The sequence below is a fragment of the Crocodylus siamensis genome, chromosome 6 (genome assembly GCF_052110815.1).
Source record: "Crocodylus siamensis isolate JL-2025a chromosome 6, ASM5211081v1, whole genome shotgun sequence".
Classification (NCBI taxonomy): Eukaryota; Metazoa; Chordata; order Crocodylia; family Crocodylidae; genus Crocodylus; species Crocodylus siamensis.
In genome coordinates, this window is record NC_143400.1 from 36262318 (window position 1) to 36285019 (window position 22702).

At 48.2% G+C, this 22702-nt stretch overlaps 1 protein-coding gene across 1 annotated transcript in view; it reads left to right on the forward strand.

Annotated features, from left to right (window-relative positions):
• Positions 1-22702, forward strand: part of UNC5D (unc-5 netrin receptor D) — a 187356-nt gene that overhangs the window by 107428 nt on the left and 57226 nt on the right. The window contains exons 8-9 of the mRNA XM_090053908.1: positions 13063-13095; positions 19806-19991. Of these exons, the coding sequence (XP_089910034.1) occupies positions 13063-13095; positions 19806-19991 (219 nt within the window). The remainder of the gene's footprint in view (positions 1-13062; positions 13096-19805; positions 19992-22702) is intronic.

Here is a 22702-nt window from a genome sequence, read left to right on the forward strand (position 1 = left end):
TGAGACAATTCCCCGGTGCCCTGTGAATCCACAAGGGAGCCAGCTTCCCCTCTGTGCCTGGCTCCCTTGGGGCTGTCACCGCTTTCTGGCTGGTGGGAGTGGGGGCACTTGTCCTTCGAGCCCCCATGCAGCCTGGTTGGGTCCATTGTGCCCCAGTGCCCTGATGTAGCTGGCATCTGCTGTGCAGCATGGACGCAGGCTCCTGCTGAGCTTGGCCGGCCCAGCCACACGCAGCGGTGCCGCTCAGCACGGTGACGGTCAGCACTGGGCCTGCAATTCAAATGCGGTTTATCAGTGGTGTGGAGAAATCCATCAGGTGGCAGCTGCATGGGATGCAGTGGCACCTTAGGTGGCACGCGGCTCAGAAATGACCACTTGTGCTGCTTTGCTGGGAATCACCTGCCTTGGAGCCCTTTGGCCATCTGCACAGGGCCCCAGCACTTGTGCCTGGACCTCAGGGAGGTCACACACTCACCATCCAAAATCTGTTGTGACTTGTCAGAAAAATGAGTCATAGAATCACAGAATCACTGAGTGGGAAGGGACCTAGACAGATCATCGAGTCCAACCCCCCGCCATGGGCAGGAAGGAGCACTGGGGGTGGCAGGGGTCATAAGACCCCATCCAGGTGCTTATCCAGTCTCCTCTTGAAGATTTCCAGGGAAGGTGAGAGCACCACCTCTCTGGGGAGCCTATTCCAGGCTCTGGTCACCCTTACCGTGAAGTAGTTCTTTCTAACTTCCAACCTAAACCTCTCCTCCCTCAGCTTGTGGCCATTGTTCCTGGTGACCCCAAGGGGGGCCCTGGGGAACAGACTTTCCCCGAGTCCCTGCTGCTGGCCCCTGATAAGGTTGTAGGCAGCCACAAGATCCCCCTCGGTCTCCTCTTGCGGAGACTGAAGAGATTCAGGTCCCTCAGCCTCTCCTCATAGGGCCGGCCATGGAGGCCTACAACCATACAAGTGGCCTCCTCTGGACCCTCTCCAGGTTCCCCATGTCCCTCTTGAAGTGCGGCGCCCAGGACTGGACAGAGGACTCCAGCTGCGGCCTGACCAGCGCCGCATGGAGGGGGAGCAAGACCTCTCTGGACCTGTTAGTGATGCCCCTGTTGATGCAGGACAGGGTGCAGCTGGCTCTGCCTATTGCTTCGTCGCATTGGCGACTCATATTCATCCTGGAGTCAATCCTGACTCCAAGATCCCTCTCTGCCCCTGTGCTGCTGAGAGGGGCAGCCCCTAACCGATAACCATAATGCTGGTTCCCTCTCCCCAGGTGCAGCACCCTGCACTTGTCCTTGTTGAGCCGCATCCTGTTCAGCTCCACCCACTTCTCCAACCCAGCCAGGTCTGTCTGGACACGGTCCCTGACTGCCGGTGTATTCACTTTACCCCACAGCTTGGTGCCATCAGCAGACTTGAACAGGGTGCTCTCCACACCCTCGTCCAGGTTGCTAATGAAGACATTGAACAGCACTGGCCCAAGGACCGAGCCCTGGGGGACTCCGCTGCCCACACTCTCCCAGGTCAACATCAACCTGTCCACCACCCCCCTCTGGGTGCGCTCCTGGAGCCAGTTGGCCACCTGTGTGACCGTGCATTCGGCAATGCCACAGCCCCTCAGCTTGCCCGCCAGAATTGGGTGGGACACTGTGTCAAAGGCCTTTTTTTGAGCTTTTTTTTTTTTCCATTTTGGAGCTCTGTTTGTCTAACCAAGGGAGAGAGCTGGAGAGGCAGCCAGGGCTGGCGCGCACATTTTATTTAACTTTTCTTCTGTCAAAGGAGTTTAAATGTGTAATGAACATGCTGTGGTGATTTGAAATATAATCCCATTACTCTGATGAGATTACCAAGGCTGCAAGAGTTCACAAATCATGCTTAGGGTTTTTATAGAACAACACCCTGTTGAGATTTTACATTTAAGCAGAGGTGTGTGGCAAGAATAAACCATGACCAAGCTTAACCTTTGGCTTGTCCTGCAGCCACTGCCAGCCTCCCTGTGCCGAACCCTCTGGGAGACCAGCTGGAAGGATCAGGGCTGAGCCACTCCACATGGTCACCCTGCCTGCCCGATTTGGCTGCACTAGCAATGCCCAGGTGCCAGAGCTGGGGCAGAGATGTGAGTGCTGCAGTGCAGCCAACCTGAGCCAGGGCTGCAGAAACTGCTGTGGTTGTGAAGCCCTGGCTCCAAGCGGGAGGGCCGAGAGCTCTTCTGCAGCCTCCCTCTTGCCCCTGCCAGGTGGGAGAAGGACAAGGTGCTGCTCATATCCTGGCAGGTGCCGAGGGGTCTGCTGAATGGGATTGCCTGTCCAGGCTTTGGCTCTGGGCACTGCGCAGGAGGTGGAAAGAACCCCGGGAGGAATGGTGGGCACTTTCCCCCCAGGAAGGGCTGGTCCTCACCTCAAACAGCTGGGCTTGGCAGTGAAATCAGTGTTGGGGCTGTCTCACTGCCAGCACCCATGTCCTCAGTGACTCGCTGATGCTGGCTGCTTTGTTCCTTATAGAAATATTCAACTCTAACTTGAGCCCTCCCTCCACCTTGGTTCCCAGCCCCTTCTTGCTGTGTCCTCCCTCTGGTGAGAGTCTGGTGGAGCAGGGGACCGGACCTGAGTTCCCTCCATCACCTGCCCCTTCCTCTGCATCCCACACAGCTGCAGCAAGAGGTGGCAGTCCAGGCTCACCTGAATGCTAGCTGAGGCCTGAGAAAAGCCATGACAGCAAGTGGTGGGGGTCACCCTCAAGGTTGGTGCGCATCTAGTATGGGGCCAGGGGCGAGGCAGCAACTCCAGCACTGGAGGGCTCTGGTCTCTGCCTCAGAGGGAGCAGCGATCCCAAGATAGGACTGTCTAGGGAGGAGTTGGGCTTGATAGCAGTCTTCAACTGCAGAGGGGTGGTCAGGGAGAGGATGGTGATTGACTGCCTCTTGCCCATTGTGTGACGAGCAGGACGAGCAACAGGGTTACATTGCCAACAGCTTGGCTTTGAGGATGAGCTTCCTTGCTGACTTCCAGAGGGGTGAGTTGACCCAGGTGGAGTTTGGCATGCAGAGAAGGCAAACGCTTGGCTGGGCTAGATGAGATTGGATGTTAGGGCCCTGCAGAAGTGTGTTTGTGATGCTGGGACTTATGCTGAGCACTTCCTGTTCCCTGGGAACTGAACATCTGCCCCCAGGCCTGCCCAGAGCTGTCCTCCCTGCCAGAGCCTGCATCAGCCTTGGCTGCTCCCTCTACTCTGCAGGGCACCCAGCGTCACCTCCTCAGAAAGCAGGGAGGTCCTGACCCTATGCCACCGTCTGCCACAGCCAAAGGCCTTGGCCAGCAGGCAACGCTGGAGCAGGTTCAGCCCTTCACCTGGGTTTGACAGTGACTTTAGTCTACAGTGTCTTTTTCTAGAGCAGTTAATTGCTCTTTGCTGGGGAGGAACTTGGTGCTTTTGCTGATGTCACTGGCAGGTCTGTTCTCCTGCGGGGCCACTGAGTGGCCATTAGTGCAGACGTAGGTGAAGAAATGCAGTGGCCTCTGATTTAGCCTGCTGCCCCAGAAGCACGAGGTTGCGTGGTTGAGTCCTGCACCTGGCAAAAGCGGGGTCTCTTCTGTTTTTGTTTTTGTAGCTCAGTGACTATCTCCTATTGCAGCAGGCGGAGGTGTGGGACAGGGAGAAGCAGCAGACAGGCTTTGCCCTGCAGATGTCTGCTGGCTGGGCAGAGACAGCAGATGGCTTGGGTTTAAATCCTGCCTTGAGGAAGGCAAGTGGGTGACTTGGGAAACTCCCCTGGGTGAGCTCTTTCTCGCTGCTATTTCATTACTCTGGCCAGAAGCGCTGCGCCAAGGTGGGCTTTCCCACAGCTTTTCCTCCAGGAGCGCTTGCTTGTCTTGTGGGGAGAGTGCTGGCTTAAGGACCCAGCGGCATGGGGTCAAAACCCACTTTGGCATGGCAAGCAGGTGCCCAAGAGAACCTGGTCTCCTGGGCAAGTTGTTTGCTCCTGTGGCCTGCTGCCTTTTTTGTTGCCATGGACAGAGGCACCGAGTCAAGAGGCACAACCAACAGCTTCCTGGTCAGGAGAGCTGGGTAGCCTTGTGGGAAGAGTGCTGGCTTGAAAGCTCAGCATCATGCGTTCAAATCCCAGCCTGGCATAAGGAGCTGGATAAGACCCTAGATAAGCTGCTCTCTGAGGCAAGTTCTTTACTCCCGGGGCCCCCTGACTCTTGCCTTGCTGTGGCCAGAGGCACCGAGTCAAGAGGCACAGCCAACAGGCCCCTGGCAGGAGAGCTGGCTGGCCTTGAGGGTATGGGTTCTCCTCCTGTGTGTGTCTGGGCCTGGCTGAGCCATCCTGAGTGAGCATTTGACCTGTGGGCCTGGTGCCCCCTGGCAGTGCTGGCTGGGGGCACGGCAGGTGGGGTTGGCTCGACACTTCTTCTCAGCAAGCCGTAGGCTGCTGTGCAGGTGGGTACTGTTGCCTGGGGAGGGTTTTGGCACTCCCAGTGCACAAGTCCAGGGTCTCAAAAGCAGACTAGTAGTGTCCACAGGTGACAAAGACTGCATAATAAGAAACATACACCAGCAGTGCCAAAACCCTCCCCAGGCAACAGTACCCACCTGCACAGCAGCCTACGGCTTGCTGAGAAGAAGTGTCGAGCCAACCCCACCTGCCGTGCCCCCAGCCAGCACTGCCAGGGGGCACCAGGCCCACAGGTCAAATGCTCACTCAGGATGGCTCAGCCAGGCCCAGACACACACAGGAGGAGAACCCATGCCACCAGTGTCTCAAGCCAGGGCCTCTTGACTCGGTGCCTCTGGCCACAGCAAGGCAAGAGTCAGGGGGCCCCAGGAGTAAAGAATTTGCCTCAGAGAGCAGCTTATCTAGGGTCTTATCCAGCTCCTTATGCCAGGCTGGGCTTTCAACCCATGATATTGAGCTTTCAAGCTAGCACTCTTCCCACAAGGCTATCCAGCTCTCCTGACCAGGAAGCTGTTGGTTGTGCCTCTGGTCACAGCAATGAAAGAGGCTGCAAAAGAAAAAGAACTTGCCCAGGAGACCAGCGTCCCTTGCCAGGCCAGGATTCAAACCCACAACACTGAGCCTCTAGGCCAGCACTCACCCCACCAGGCTGGCAAGCATCGCTGCAGAGGGAGCTCTGGGCTGCGCCCCTTGACTTGGTGCCTCTGAGGTGGAAAGAGAGAGGTAAAGACTGGGGGGGCTTTGGTGTCTTTGAATGGGGCCTCACATTATTCAAGATAAATAAAGACACCTGTCACACTGTTCACACCAAAAGACCCGCTTTTCCCGCACCAGGATGTGACAGCTCTCGTCTTTCTGACAGACCAGCGTGGGACTTACTTCCAAAAACACGCCATGCACCAGGCTACTGGAAACACGGGTAATAGTGTTGTAGGCACTAAGTGCCTCCGGATAAGAGCCTCAAAAAGCGCAGTGGCTGCAGCCCCAGCCTGAGGGGCCACAGTCTGTTGGGTTTTGTCCTGGGTCTGAACCTCCATTTTTCACTTCCCGTCAGGGGAATGGGTGCAGCTAGGTGAGAGCAGGAGTACCTCACCCAGGAACCCCGGCAGCCTGGCAGACAGCTCAGCTGCTGAAACGTTAGAGACCTGGGATCACGGCTCTGCTCCAGGGCAGGTCAGGCAGGTCTGTCGGGTGTACACCTACCTGACTGTGGGGGCGAAGTGCTACGCCCAGGTCAGACAGCCTGGGAGGTGAGTCAGGCTCTGGGGGGGGGGGGCGGGGGGAAGGTACTGCCTGCCCTCTGCCTTGGACACGAACCAGCCTCAGGCAGCTCCTGCAAGCCCCAGCCGTCAGGCCTCATTTACTCCCTGCACTGCCTCCCCCCGGCTGCGCCTAAGTCTCTCCGTGCCCGACTTACCTGGAGCACGGCCGGGCTTGTGGCTGCACACGGGCACCTCCGTCTGTGGGGGCTGCGGCTGGAGGTTCAGTGCGAAGAAGCTGCAGGAGGCTGCAGGCCTCTGCTGGGGCTGCCCCTGGGTAGGGCAGGTGGGGAGTGGACTGGAGGGTCAGCTGCTCACGCTTGGGACCCTGCAGGGACTCAGAGCCACGTGTCACGGAGCTGGGAGCTGAGCCTGTGCCAGCCCTGGTGCCCTGTCTCAGCCTCTGCTGGGGCCTGACGCCCCAGAGGCAAGGGCTCCCTTGCAAGGGCTGAGGCCTTTGCCTCACCTTCCAGCCAGCCCTGCTGGGGGGGCTCGGACTTTGGCTCACCCACCCCGGCTGGGCAGAGGCAGGACTGCTACAAAATGACCTGGAGAGCTAGCCTCTCGGCATTTCTGCTGGGAAAGCCCCAGACCCTATGGTGCAGGAGCCCTGTGGCCTGACGTAACACAGTGGGGTCATGGCATCATCCCTGGCTGAGGCACAGGTTGTGAGCGACTGCTCAGCTAGGCATTTGGGGAAGGATTTCCAGAGGGGCTGGACAGCCAGACCCCAAGCCCTCATCACCTGCAGATGTCCTGCTGGAGTACTAGGACACTCTGAGGCCCCTGAGCCAGCTCCCAGTGACATCAGGTAACCACAGTCTCAGGAAGGCTTTATAGCCATTCCCAGCTCTTGCCATGTGATTTAGGCAGTGCAGGTTTCAACCACAGCTCACACTTAATTTGGGAGCAATGCCCACAGCCGCTCTGGCATGTCACAGCCCAGCATAAACATGCTCCCATAAATCAGTTCACCCATGAATCCCTGCCTGGTGGTGCCTGCACATCCTGGCCATGGGGCAGGCAGGAGCAGGTGCCTTGGCTAGCATGTAGCAGGAGGGTACTGGGCACCATCCAGCACTGAGCACTCCTCAGGGCTTTGCCCCTGCACCTGGGGCAGAGGGAGGGCAGAGCACTGGGACCCTGTGGCCGGGACAAGTGGCCATCATGGGGCAGGCCCCGATCACTGGCCAAGCTCCAGGTGCCCACATGCATAATGCAGCCATGTGCTTGATGAGCTGCATGCTCGGTCCCTGTCTCAGGGCATCATGGAGCCAAGGGCAGCACAGCCCAGTCCTCCTTCTTCGTACTCAGGGAAGAGCCATGCTCTAAGGCACGGAAGATGAAGGCAGTAGAAAAGGCAGCCTGGTGCCCTGAATGGGGTACAACTACCTTCAAGGGTTGTGGTAGGACAGGACTTAATCCTGCCACATGCCAGCCTTGCTCACCTGGGGGTGAATCATCCCAGTGTCCAACCAGCCACCCCCGGCTCTGCACTGGCAGTTGGCTGGACCTCGGCGCTGTGCAAGGAGCTGGCCACACCAGAAGCAGGCATGCAGGGAGGACTGCATGCCATGCTGAAGTGTCACAAGTTAAATGCTGGGAAAGACTCCTGCATCACTGGGCAAGCAAAGGGCTGAGTGCATGGGACTTGAGGAGCCACCAGGCAATGATAGAACAGGATCATATGAAGGATCATTATGAAGCCAAACACAGCCTACCCAATGACTCTTTGGATGAGCGGCAGTGCTGGGCCAGCTCTCCCTGATGGCAGACCCCCATCTCCCTCACAACGCATTTTCCAAGCTGGACCCAGACGTCTTGGGCCAGGCAGCACCTGGGATGAGGGCTGTTAGGGGACTGTGAGACAAGGGCTCCCAAGCGTGGGGACACTCACCTATGCCATCATGGCAGGTCACAGCTAGCTTAAACCAGGAGCCACCCGAGACAGAGACCCACTGGCAGTGCTAGGTGCCGGCCGGGACTCTAGCATCCATAGCCCCCGCTCTCGCTCCTCTTACCCCTTCCTACTGGAGCTTCCCTACCACATGCCCATTGTGTTGCTTCTTTGAGGAGCACCAGGCACTCATGCTACCCACACAGGCAAGAGAAAGGGCACACAGAAACAAATGGCATGTCAAATGCTCCTGCTTACCAGCCCCCTCCGTGCAGCTCTGCTGACCTGACTGCTCCTGTTGAACCAGGGTACTATGTCAGGGTCGCTTCTAAGGACCTTGCATGAGGGGCACATCCAGGGCTGGACAGCTTTCTGTCTGTCTGCCTGTAGCTGCGTATGAGGGGTGTCTGTTTTTCTGCAAGGGTAGATTTTGTTACATGGGTGGGCAAGTGCCCATGCCCACAGCTTAAGTGCAGGAAGAGGTGGATGCGCCTTCGCAGTGCTTCTCACAACAGAGGGCAATAATTAGAAGAATCTTGTCGCATCCTATAAATAGCAAAGTACTCACCTGAGAAGGCATCCTTGTCACCGGGGACAGCAGCTACAATATTCTGCCCAAACCTAGTGTGACAGGCTGGCTGGCAGTGACCTGGCCCAGGGGTTTTGAAGGGGTAAAAGATAATTGGAGGACTTGGGATTCCCCTTCTGCACCAATCAGGCCCCAGAGACTCACCCCCTGTGTCCCGATTGGCCCCTTGGGTCACCTGGAGAGGGATAAAAGGGGCAGTCTGGGCTGACTCAGGGGAGAGACCAGTAAGGGACAAGAAGGAAGGACCTTAGCAGAGCTGAATCAGTGGGGTAGGAGCAGTGCCCCAGAAGAGCCTGAAAGAGCAAGACCTGCAGAGGGCAGTGGGACCCTCAGCAGTGCGGCATGTGGCCGGCAGGAGAGGCTTCCCCATTGGGCTCCAGGATGCCCTGGGAGAGGCTGCAGCCGACAGGAGAGGCTCCCCTGCTCCAGCAAGCATCTCAACAGGGACCCGAGAGGTTCCCAGCTCTGCTTCCAGCTCCTCCAATCAGAGGCCAGGCAGCTCAAGGTGAGGCCGAGGCTCCACGAAGGTCAAGACCCCTAGCAGGCTAGAGCAGTGGTGGCTGTGTGGCAGCATTCCTGCCTATCACATGGGAGATGTAGGATCAAGTCCCAGCTGAGCTGGTTTGGGGAGAGTGAGATAACAAGAAGCAAATCTTCTTGCAGTGGAAAGAGGCCATTGTGTTTTCTCCCCCTGCAGGTACCAAGGCCCTATGTTTCCTTGTCATTTTGCATTTTGTGCCTTTTTTAATATTTCACCAACCTGTATCATTTGTTCTGCTCTTTAAGTTTTATATTTTGTTAACCCTGTTTTTTGTCAATGATTGTAAGTGTCTAACCTTGTTGAATCCTGCCCCCTTGGGGCATTGTAGTGTCCTCTGTACCTTCTGATTTTATGCCTGTTATGTTCCCAGTATTAAAAGGTATATGGTTACATCCCCATTTGTGGTCTGGCTCTGCTCTATAGGGGGAGGAGAATCCCTACACCTCCCACAGTGCTTGTGCACCTGCTTTGATCCCTTCAATTGGAGAGGGGTACCTCTTGGAGTACTGCCTGGGTTACACTAGTAACATGGCCTCAAACCAACAGCTTGCTTTCTTGACCCACCGAATCAATTAAATCTGCAGCTACCCGGGAAGCACCAGGCTGTGATGGATCTATGTTCAGCTGTGGACAAATTGAAATCATGAGCCCTGATTTAACTCCTTCAGCTGCCATGAAAGAGTAGAAATGCCTGGTTGAGGGGAGAGACATCCCCTTCTCCCCCCTGGATGTTTTCCCAGTTCAGGAGGCCTGGCTTTTGGCCTCTGATTATCCTAAAATAAAATGACTCTGTACCTAGGAGCAGGTCTGCTTGGATCCAGTCATAAACTTCACCAGTTCCCTTGCCTGGCACATCTGATTACTGCCCTGAACTCGAGGAGGAAAGTAACTGGCACTCATCACTGTCTTTCTTCCCAGGCTGCAGGAAAAATAGCCTCCTTCCTAGTGTGTGTGTGTGAGACAGAGACCGGGTGTGTCTGCCATGTGGGTGGGTGTCTGCGTGATGAATTATGGTGTGCAAGTGCTGAGGCCCAGAGCCTGGGTCACCTCCTGGAAAAGGCCCATCTTCTCCCCCACACATTGCAGCTGTGAGTTGAGTCTTTTGGGTGGCCGTGGATGCAAGGCAGAGCCCATCCCTCAGGGAGCAGGGGCAGAATATCAATTACTCCAGCCCTCCTGGCCCCTCTCGCTCTGCCCAGTCTGAGAAAACACTTTGTCAGCATGTATCTTAGCACTACATTTGGGCATTACAGAAAGGAAGCAGAGCTGGACGTGCTCCTGGGCCCATTCCCAGCAGCAACATCCAGGAGCTGATGTGCACTCCCCTTTTGTGCAGTGACTCCCATTCCCATGCCTGTGGGATGTCCTCCTACACTTCGCGTGCCCAAGCAGCACCTTGCTCTGGCTGTGGGATGGTCGGACTTTTGCTCCCTGCCCTGGGTCTGCTTTGAACCTCCTTGCAGGCTGCCCCCTGCCCTGTGTTCAATCAGGACCTCATAGGGCCACTGGTCAAAAGCAGGACCTGGTGGCTGTGGGGTGACTGCACTGGGCCCCCTAGTTGAAGGCAGGCCTGGCTGCAGCAGGACCTTCTCATCCTCCTGGGTGAGGATAGAAACTTGTTTTAGCTGTGCTGTGGCCTCATCTGCCACCCTCAAGCACCTGGCTGTCTCCGCTGGGTCTGATTCTTCGGCTATCTCAACACTGCAGGATGGCAGCACCTTGTTGGCCAGGATGTCCCATGATACCTGCAGAACCTCCTTCTGGCTCAGGGATGAGCTTACTGGCCCCTGGATGCCTGCTGCTCCTTCCCAGGTCTAATTTAGGAATGAACTGGACCTTTGTTTTGAAGGCAGGACCTTCTTCCCCTTCTGGGGGTACCTCCTCTGAGCCCTGGTGGAGGGCAGAACCTGGTTCCAGCTCAGTGATGAGCTTGTTGGATCCCAATTGCCTGCTGCTCCTTCCCCCACCTAACTGGATCTATTTGGACCCCTGGCTGTAGGCAGGATCTCATTCCCTCATTAGGAGGACCTCCTTTGAATCCTGATGGAGGGTAGACCCTGGTTCTCATTTTGGGATATGCTCTGGGATGAGCAAACTGGACCCCTTCTTAAAGGCCCCTTCCTGCCCACAATGGGATGATCTCATTTGACTCTTACTTCATTTGACCATGGGCTGAGCTCCTTTGCCAGGGCTTGGCTCATTCCTTGCAAATTCCATCTCTCCTGAGATCTTTCAAGCAGGCTCTTCTGCTAGCAGCCCAGAGCAGCAGGTCATGTTAGGTCCCTCAGGAGCTCCCCTTCTAGGGGAGAACCCAAATGATCTCATTTGCACTGTCTGGAGTTTTGTCCACATCCCGCATTCAAGTGCCAAATCATCCATCAGGCTTGAAGCTGGGAGATGCTCTGTTTTTTTTCCAGCTCCAGCTGCTCAACAGAAGATGGATTCCCTGTGAATGTGATATACTGAACTTTCCTGAATATTCCCTGTGAGCTCCTGGATCTTGCCTATGAATACTGATGAATGGCAACTGTTCCCTGGTAATTCTGGTGACCTGAAATGAATACTAAGAGTTCCTGGCTAGTCTCATATAATCTCTTGCAATCTGTGGTTTTACTGAAGAATGCTAAGTGTTCCCAGGGATTTCCAGCCATGCTTCTTGAATAAGGGATGTAGGTGGGTATTTCGTGGCTATATGCACCTTAGCCTTGGATGCTAATGGGTCTCAGGTGTTCCTGACCAATCTCAAAAAATATCCAGCAGTGCCAAAGAGCACTGACAGTCCTCTTTATTTTTGAGGAATGCTGAGAAACACCCGGGAATGGAAGACAAATGACAGACTGGAAAGAAGCGTTAACAGATCCTTGCCTGTTCTTCCTGATGGTTTCTGGCTGTTCCTTATCTTTCCTTGATAACTGTCTGTTGCTGGCTATTCCAACTCAATGCTAGTGGTACCTGATGAAATGTCAGGTGACAGTTATATAGCACACCCAATTAGTTAACAAACATTGTCTTTGCAACTAAAAGCAAAATCATAGAAACCTCACAACCTTCCGCTGGTTCTCTACCCAGCGACACGTGCGGTGTCTCTTATTGCTTCCATCCAATTCCTACCTCAGCAATATACATGAATATGGGGGCTCACCTGTTTCTAATGACCCAGTTTATGAATAACTTCTAACTACGTATTTAAAACAGAACTGCAGTGAAAATTACTCATGCTAACTCATGGGAGTTTGTAGGACTGGGTCACCAAAAATGAAGTCCTTGTGGAAAGAGAGAGAGAGAGAGAGAACGAGCGAGCAAGCAAGCAGCACCATTATTACTGTATTAAGAAACAGGCACAGGAATATCAAATGATGTTGAAGTTCACATGAATATAATTCACATTATGTGAAATCTAGTTAGTGGAAATTACCCACTGCATATTGTTATGTATATTGTATAATATACCTCTTATATTATATAGCTATACTTCTAATGTATACATTGTCATATGTGCTCTTGTTAATACCAGTTTTGATAGCTGCCCATACCTGTAATATATAATAGCTATCTATATACTGTAATAAGCACTAATTACCTCATCTAATATATAATAGTTACGATGTATAATTATAAGTGCTGTTGTTTCCCTTTAGGTCAGTGATTCTCAACCAGGGTGCTCAGGCGCACTGGGGTGCTGTCAGATCCTCTGAAGGGTGGCACAAGATGTGGTGTAAGCAGATAAGCTTAGTAAATAAATGCAGGCCTAGGCTTGTTTCTGCCTGGACAATCCTTTGCCTGCTCCCCCTGCAAGGAGGTGAACTATGTAATATGGTATATAAATTTTTTTTTTTTTTAAATTGGGTGCCACTCGATTTGCAAAAGTTACAGATGGGTGGGTGTCTTAGGTCTAATTAGGGGTATCTTGAGGCCAAAAAAGGTTGAGAACCACTGCTTTAAATATTCATTTCATTTCATTGCATCTTCTATGTAGCATACTGAATTGCATTTTATTTTGACTGACTTTATCTGAGCCTGCCTGCGTATATATAATCTTTACACATGTGTACAATAAGTAATATGAAAAAACAATCCGAGAAAGCTAGCTACCCAGAACTTGACTAAAAATGACTACAAGGCAGTATCCTGAAAGATTTAAAAGAAGATGAAGAAAAAATATAGACAAGATAAAAAGCTCATATTGTCAGCAAACAAGGAGAAAATGTTTCAGTTATAGAACTAGACAGAAAGTGATATAGGAAATAGACACACTCCATATACATGTATTAAGTGCAACTTTCTCTCCCTCTCTCTCTCTTTCTCTCTCTCTCTCTTTTTAGATAAAAAACCTCTTCATGAAATAAAACCCCAAAGTAAGTTATTTTTTTTCTCTTGTAAATATAATCTCTCATCTTTGCTGACATTGTTTTACTTCTTTAAGAGCTAAATAGAACTGAAGGTTATATGAAAGGCATGTGGACCTATATGAAGCATTTTTCTCCTGACTTAGTAATGATAGGGCGCATCTACACGTGCCCCTGACTGCACAGTTGGTACTGCTAAAGCAGGTACTAAGCGACTCCGCAGTCCCTACTGGGACTGCGCAGTCCCGGCAGGGCACGGGTCTTTTTCGACCCTACTGCACAGTAGCGGCAGCATCACGGTTAGTGCCCACTGAAGCTACGTTGCCGTAGCGTCTTGTGTAGATGTGCCCATAGGGCTTACAAATTTTAAAATGACTATTCCTGTGAATCAAATGGTAGGCTTTTCTGCATGTTTTATTATTTTGGAATTGATTTCTTAATCTTAGCTATGGTCAAAACAGCGGACATGTGAGTGAGGACTTCTTGACTGTTTGGAAGTCCTAACATAATATATTTTCTGAGGCTTACATATAGCAGACTCTAGGTGTCAGAATAAATGATAATTTTTATGGGGATTCACAAAAGAAAGTTCAGTAAAAACAACTTAACAGACTGAGCTTTGCTAAGACACACATGTTATGAAAGAATCATTTGGGTTCACAACCAGCATCACCAACCGTCACCTGTTATAGTCATAAAGGCTGGAGGTCTCGTGCACAAATTGTTGCAAAAATATAATGTAATAATACCGAGAAGAAACATGCAGTTATCCTCATGGATATCTGGAGCTCTTAACTGGCTGAAAGCACCTAGCCTTCAGCTTTTCCATTTGTAATGTACTGGAGTTGTGTAGGTGTCCGTCCTAAAATTAAGCCCGTGACTGCCTAGTGACATTGCATAAGAGGTTTTCCCTGCACTTTTTCCAACTGTGAAATATTTCTTGGGTTAATCAAAGCCGATAGAAGAGAAATCTAAGCTTGTTATGGTTAGCTTGCATTTTTCGACCCTTGTAATTTTATCTAATCTTTGTTTTAGTGGGATTATACCCCTACACTGTGGGTCTGTGCTGTAATTTTTGTGTCAAAGTGTATTACGCTACAGTTTTATTTGTGCATTCCCCACTTAATTATGGGATCCTAACAACACATCAGTCAAACCGCTTTCATTTCTGGTTCACTGAAAATATAACCTTAATGGAATCAATTTTTGTACACAGGGTTCCTAGGAGAATTAAACTGTGTTTCTTTAAGATGTGAGGTTAGAAGTATGTTATAAATAGAGTTTGGCGCTGTTCAGTGAAACAGGGCCTGAGTTTACGACTACATGAATCATCATTGATGCAAAATCAAAGTCAATTATGAAGATAATTGAGAAACAACTCGTTTTGCTAAAAAAGCCTTGTACATGATTTTCTGGCTTTGAGTTGCATTTCCTATCCGTTAGGACTTCCACATCCTTTAGGAAGGGTGTGCAGAGAAAAAAAGGTCCGATAGCTGGAGGGTACGAACAGAGAAAGAAGTGGGAGCAGGGAGGAAGCTAGAGAAATCTTTGATATCTCCTAGCAAACTGTAATGGCAAACTGGTGGCAATGTAGGCCCCGAATCGCTCATGGAAAGCACTTATTGTAAATTAGATAATTTAATCAATTACGTTTCCTAATGTACTAAACCAAATGTTTCATTTTCTGCTTCTGCACATCTTAAATTATCTTCAGGTGCTTTATGAAACTTAATCATAGTTAATAGAAACTTCATTACCATCAGATGTGCTTTCAATAAATGTTGTGTAACAATGTCAGGAGGTGGAGTGAAATATAGGCTACAATTACCACAAACATGTACCTCGTAACAAAAAGTATAAAAACTTACTGCTGTAAGAGAGATGCTGTCTCCTTGGTTGGGTTGGGAGGATGCAGACCATTAAATAGTAATTGGTTGACTGCAACTTTTTTTCCGTTGACTCCCTTGGGGGGGTGGGGGGAGAAAATATAACCGCAGCAGCAACATTGCCATGGTTCCTTTTTCTTGAATTTTTCTTATCCCAAGGGAAGGAAATCCTCCCTAAGAGGCTACAGGGGAGAAGAGATGAAAGTGTCTTGAAATAACAATGCTCCAAACACAGATGGAAACTGCTGCTTAGAAGCATTGCCTTTCCAAAGACCCAAATTCAGCCAAGTACCATTTTGGCTCCTTTTGACAATGATGCTTTGTAATGATTTATAGTTGGCTATTGCAAGTAATCCTTGCCTCTTAACTGTTAAGAATCACTTCTGCTGTTGCATTTTCCCTTCTTAAGGAATAGTTGCGGTGCACTCATATTATCTTTTAAAATAATAGCAATAAACATGGTACCAAAAATAAGTTTTGCATGAACAAAACTGGTTTGGTTTATTTTGGCTTGTTGTAATGAGAACCCCTGGTTCAGGTAAAGTCACAATGGGACATGTGATCAACAGACATGCTTCCTGCCACGCCACATGCACATGGCAAGAGGCATGATTGTGGGACTGAGCATCAGAGCCCATCATACATTACTGCCAGAGTAGGGGGAGCCTAGGATCATGAGGCCCCCAGACTCACAGGAGCATCTGGTCACACGTTCAATTAATGGTGTGATAGGAACCAGCCACAAAGTTATTACATATTTTTTATGGAATAATATTGTGGCTTACTCCTTGTTTTATGATGCCATTAACTGCTTTAACATGGAGTTGTGTTACAATGTGTGGCAGGGGTCTAGGCTTTAATTATTCTTATTTGCATCCATAATATGTACATAGCAGTCTTGGGCTAATATATGGAAACCCAGAATTGAAACTGGCCGACCCTTCCTTGTGCAAATCAGAGTATCAGTTACTTATATTATCAAACTATATTTCTTTTAAGATTTTAGAAACAGAAATAACTATTCATTACACAATTAAGGAATTTGCTCAGTGGATTTATCCCAAGAGTTTTTAAAAGGTGACATGCAATATTTTAAAAAGCTGAGATTTACATATCCCCTTCTGACAATGAGGGCTGTTATTACCTGTGTGATTGTGGCAGAAGCATATTTGTGCAGATAGGTCAGATTCTGACCTCAAATATATGTGACTGCCCATTTCAAATGGGGAGGGGCAGGAACGCAATTAAGATTTTCCACAATTTTTATACTGAAAGTATGAATAAAAGAAGTGCTTCCAAGAAACTAAACATTCAAAACAATCACCGACTCACACCAGTCCTGAAAAGACATGGGAACCTGATGCAGTTGTTGACTGATTTGCCTTATCCCTGAACTATGCACCACCTTTCTGGAGTTCTACAGGTAAATAACACGCTACTTACTCCTGGTTCACTCAGTGCAGTCATTGCCCACAAAATTAATTCAGGAATGGAGTTGGAGTTAATTACCTAAGAATAAAATTGGTCTTTTTGGGAGGTAAGTGACAAAAAAAATGTGCATGTAGTTGATTCATGCTCCCTTGTGTTCCTGGGTTTTGCATGAAACAGATTGAATGCCAGTTTTGTGGCTAAGGCAGTGGACTGGGGACTCAAGAGAGTTCAGTACATCCTGTTCAGACGGTTAACTGTCTAAAACAGTTTACAAATGTCCAGTTTTGGGGTCTCCAGCGGAAAGGAAGCACTGTTCCCTCATGATATTCCCAACCACTTTTGACAGGCCACAAGACTGACATAATTATGTTTGCCTAGAAGAAAAAATCAGTAGGAATGAGAGGCTCCAACATCATCAGGGTACCATATGGGATCATTATAAACCTGTTTTTAAACACACGTGACTTGGGATAGACTTTGCTCAAGATAAAGAACAAACAAAAAATATAGAGCCAGACATTTGACTTTTTAAAAATCAGACCATTGTGCAGCATCAAACCTGTGGCAAAGCCACAAGTCTCTGACTAAGAGTAACTGTTATTTTATTTTCAAAATGTAAAATCTTTTAAGAAATATCGTGACCTTGCGAACAAATACAATCAGTCTTGTTTTCCATCATTTCATATTCTTTTCTTCTCCTGCTCTGAAACATTTCTAGAGATGATCTCTTCCTAGTCATTGAGAAATGTCTCAGCCCACATCAGTGATTTATCACTCAGGGAGGAATTTGAGAAAAGCTGCTAATTATATGGGGCTGCATTCACAATGAATACTCCCCCCTCTCCCCAGACCCATGCTGTTTTTGTATATTTTTCAACTCCAGGCCTTCAAAAACATTTTTTCGTCCTTTGACACCACTTTTCCTCCCCCTTGAACATACATACAAACATGCACGCATAAAACTCTTTACTTATAAATGTGAAAACCATAAACATTTCATACACCTACCTTTTATTATTTTTATCGAATTTGCTAAAATTTTAAATAAATTACAACGTACATCAGGGAAAGAATTTGTGCGAGTTGTATCTTTTCTTGGACAGTTGGTTGAGACAGACATAGGCAAGTTTTCATGTATCACAGTACCCTTCTGCAGGCCCCGGGGGAAAGCAGACAGAGCTAAGCAGCAGATGGACCAAAAGCTTGCGTAAAAAACAAGATGGGTCAAGCTTTTGGCCCACCTGCTGCTTAGGTCTGCTGTCTCTTTTTCCCCGCCCAGAGACCCAAAGAAGAGTACTAAATACTGAAAAGATTGCCTATGTCTATCCCAACCACGCAGTTAGTCCAATAAAAAAAGATATTGGTCACCCACAAGAATTCCTGCTTCTTGCATATTTTCTGCACCATCGTGACAACTTCAATGCAACCCTACACCAAGGTGCACTGTGACATTTTGAAAATTGAAACATTTCAGTCAGATGTTTCTGGCTGAAAAATGGCAACCCCCCTCAAAAAACCCCAAACCCTACCCTAACCCATCCTCAAAGGGATGCATAATTGAATCACTGTCCCCCGAATCAGCTGAATCCAAATCCGAAGCGAATGCTAGCTGCTTCACAGAGGCAGCTACTGGCTGTCTGTACCAGGCTGAATTCTGCTTTTTGATGTGTGCTGTTACTCTGTTTTGCAATTTACTTTTTTCACTCTGCAGTCCCTCAAATACTTTGGGTTGAATTCCCTTTTCATTCTTAATTTCAGCATTCTTTGTTTAAAATAAAGACACCTTTTTCTAAAGATGGTTCTACACACTTTGTAGTCTAAGAACCACACTGAGACACAGTAGAAGATATACAGCATGACCATATAACCACTTCTTTCTTTAAACTAGTGCATGGCATATAAGCAGATTATAATGTGTACATTAAAGCATATTACTAAGGATGCTCTAGGAGTGTAGTCAGCTGTAACAACTGTATCAGCATCAGAGGATACTGACGGAAGCTCTTTCAATGCAGCTGTTATCCCATATGATTTTGCAGTGTGATACAAGTTCAGCAAATCCCCTGCAGTTTGAACCCTGTTGTATTCAGAAGCAAAGTTAGGGCAAAGCTACTAACAGGTGACTGCAGGATTGTGCAGATGTCACAGTAACATTGCAACTTCAGATGTGTGCTCCTGAGCTGCAGCTCCCTCTCCTTTTGTGAAGTGGTTAAAAGATGTTTTGTCCATATGCTAGGCATCCTTGCCAATGAATCTGCTTTCATAGTACATGGTCCCAAATCCCACAAGATCTTATACACCAGGATTGGGCAATCTCTCACAAAGTGCTGAGAGTCCCAGTTTCGATTATGGAATTAGCTTTGGCAGATTTTGACTACCAAAGTTTCAAAACTTCAAAAACTTGATTATAGGCAGAATCCCAGGAGTGAGCATGGCTTGGAGTGTGTTACATGCCCAACTGAAAATATTTTTCTCTTAATGGCAATGAATGCTTGCAGAAATCCTAAATAATGCCTGGGATTGCATCAGCTTCCTGCAAGCCTACAGAACTCTGAAGGCTGATTCCTTCTGCTCCACAGCATGTTTGAAAAGGCGAGGATCACCCATGTCACCGTAAAATACATAGAAGAGGATGAAATAAGGGATGGAAGGGAAATTTTCGCTAAGCTTGTCTCAGAGCTCTTCACCTACCTTTCAGTCATGATTTGCTTCTTCCAGGACGGGTTGTAGAAACCTGGAAACAAGACAGAGATTAGATGCAACCTGGCCCTTTACAGAACCTTCCCCGGGGGTTGCTGGTCTGGTGCCTCCCCTCAAAGGGATGCATTATATTACATTACTGTATCAAAGTCAGCACCCCAAAGCTGAATTGGGGGCTGACGTATATCATGCCCCCACTATTTACACACACACACACACACACACACACATGCACTGACTTGTGGAATATGCAGATATGGAGGATGCTAAGCCAGGTAAGATCTCAGCTCTGATTTCATGGTCTCTAGCATAAAGAATGGCCAATGCTAAAACTTAACTGCAGTGCCAGCCATTTCCTTAAAGTAGCTAATTTATAAATTGTTCTCAATGCTTTTTCCATTAGTTAGCTAATAAAAATGGTTCATGAACCAGGACAACTGAAGTAAAATTCACGCATAAGGAGCACCCTCTGTGGCCTTGCTGTTTTGTTGTTGTTTTTTTAATATATTGCCTGGAAATCTCAGCATATTCCTCATGGGAAATCTTAAGTCCTAGGCCCCAAATGATGCAACTTAATATTCTTTTATCCTCCCAGGTATATCAAGATGCTTATTATTTCTCATTCTTGTGTTGGGGGAGGGAGTCAAGGGATCTGCGTGTGTTTGTCACTAATTATTTGCTGTCTACCTCCTTTCCTTTCAGATATCGAGAATGCCAGTGATATTGCCTTGTACTCGGGTCTGGGAGCTGCAGTCATTGCTGTAGCTGTGCTGGTAGTGGGCGTTACACTCTATAGACGGAGCCAGAGCGAGTATGGTGTGGATGTGATTGACTCATCTGCACTGACAGGAGGCTTCCAGACATTTAATTTTAAAACAGTCCGGCAAGGTTAGTGTTAGGTTTTCATCTTCCTCCCTTAGAGCATCTATGGAGACGGAGACTGCAGCCAGCATTCAGAGAGCGGCAGCAGGCTTGTGCAGCTTGATACTAAAGGGGACTCATGCAAATGGGATGCATGTGGTCTTTTGCTGGTCTCTGCCACGGTCTTGCTGTGGGAACACAAGTTGAGCCACTAATTTCATATGGTCCTATCTTATCCCACTGTATATGCTATCGAATCATTGAATACCTTATAGATTTTCTGATGGCATATTCTAGTAGGCATGCATAAATAGTCTTTTGTACGTTCTGTTCAGTAAAGCTAAGCAGGTGACAAGTACATCCTGGAATAATATTTGTTTGGATAAAAAGTGGGATTTTGAATTCAGGTGGTGATTGATTTAAAACAGTGCATTTTATTTCTCTGATTTCCATTATTTTAAACTAGATGGTAGCCTTATTGTAGGTGGGTTGGTGTGCTGGTGGGCTGTGAAAGCAGCCTTGTATTTTTTCCTTCCTTTAGGGAAGTGAAATATGTTACAGAGTTTTTGCGGGGGGGATTGTTTGTTTTGTTTTTTTTTTAACATAGTTTTCTTTCCAAGGGACTTATTCTTTACCAGGTGCTAATTATAGCAAGAAATTGGGGAGGGGAAAGGGAGTGGAAATGAATGCCTTCATTTGAAGATTCAAACCTGTTTTGATGAGTGGAACATAATTTTAATGATGTCATTTTCATATTATTTGAGATTAACTTCTTATTTAATTTGGAATTCAATGTGCTGTTTAAATCCTGCTTTGGGATTTGGGGCTTTTTTAATGGTACATAAACAATGATCCAGGGCAAAGTCTAGAGACGCACAGATCATTTCTCGTTAGTCTTATTAGTGAAGTTTCAGTCACTTTTTTTAGGATTTATGTAACTTACGTAATTATAGGATTTTAGAATTCATAACTGTAAGAATTCATACTACTAGTACTTCACATCTGGTTCTTACCCTCACCCTCATTGCTTATGGATGCATCTCTACTTAAAATTTGATGCACAAGCTTGTGTTTTGCTGCATTTGGGCCAGTGGCACTTTGATGCAAAGTTCACCAAAACCAGTGGGAACCTCTGTATTGACTTTCGTACCTTTGGGATCTGGTTTCCAAATTCTGCCTTGTGGTATTTTCAGACAAAGTAAAGCTCTTCAGAACTCTCCATAGCAATGAAGGAGATGAAAGCACTCCAATAACATGGGGAGGAGTATGATATAAAACCGAGAAAGATGTTTAGGGATTGGAGACTCCCTCCCACAAAAAAATTCTGAAACCTGCAAAACCTGAAAATGCCTGGATTGTTCTTCCCTTCATCATGTCTTTTATGAAATCTACCCTTTTCTGATGTGATTTAGTAGCACAAACTTTGACATTAAGAGCATAGGAAAGTAGGGCTGGAAAGGACCTCATCTAATCTAGCCCCCAGCTCAAGACAGGATTATCTGTGACTGAACCATTCAAGCCAAGCGTCTGTCTAACCTACTCTTCAAAATTTCCAAGGATGGAGACTCCACGACTTCTCTACTTAGTCTGTTCCAATGCTTGACCACCCTCAAAGTCATAAATTTTGTCCTAATCTCCAACCTAAATTTCCCCTGCTGAAGCTTGAGTCCATTGATTCTAGTCCTGTCCCCTACAGCCATAGAACACATCTCCATCTTCTTTGAAATTACCCTTAATGTACATGAGGGCTGTTCTCAATTCCCCACTCAGTCTTCTCTTCTCCAGAATAAATTATTCTAGCTCCTTGAGGCTTTCCTCATAGGTCCTGCTTCCCAGGCTCCTAATCATTTTTGTCCCTCTGCACTGGACTCTCTTTAATCTATTCATAGGTATCCACATTCTTCTTGAAGTGTGGGGCCCAAAAGTGGACACAGTGCTCCAGGTGAGGCCTCACCAGTGCTAAATAGAAGAGAAGAATCACTTCCCTGAGTTTGCAAGTGGCACTCCTGTTAATACAACCCAGCATGCCATTCCCTTTTTTTTTCTTTGGCAAAAAAGAGCACACCATTGGCTATTTATGGTGTACTGTAACATCCATGTCCTTGTCTGCAGCACTGCAACCTAGCCAATCATTCCCCAGTCTGTACATGCACATGCAATTATTCCACCCCAAGTGCAGGACTTTGCACTTGTCTTTGTTGAATCTCATCTGATAGATTGTGGACCATTTTTCCAGTCTATCCAAGTCACAGTGGATCCTAGCCCTACCCTCCAGAGCCTCGGCAACTCCACCCAACATGATGTCATGCGCAAATCGGCTATAGATGCACTTCATCTCATTGTCTAAACCATTGATGATGATATGAAATAATACTGAACCCAGCACAGACCCTGGGAGGACTGAAAATCCTCAGAGAATTGTCAGATTCTAGTGCCCTGACCCAGCACTCTTGCATCATTCAGTTAGTGCAAAGAAACTGGAACATGATATTGTTTTGCTCAGAAAAATTACTCATCAGGCCAGTACGCTCAGTCCCCAAACAGCATGCAGCAGAGGTTGACGATGGAGTGCAGCTCTTCCCTGCTACTTTACAGTTAAATGAACAGTCCGTGAGCAACCCTTCAGCTGCTTTAGCTTCTGTTGAGGCAGTCACAAGTCAGCTCAGAAAAGCATTTCAGCCCAGCTATGTCAGGGGAGAAGATGAGCCATAATATTCACAATTGTGTTTCTGCAACAA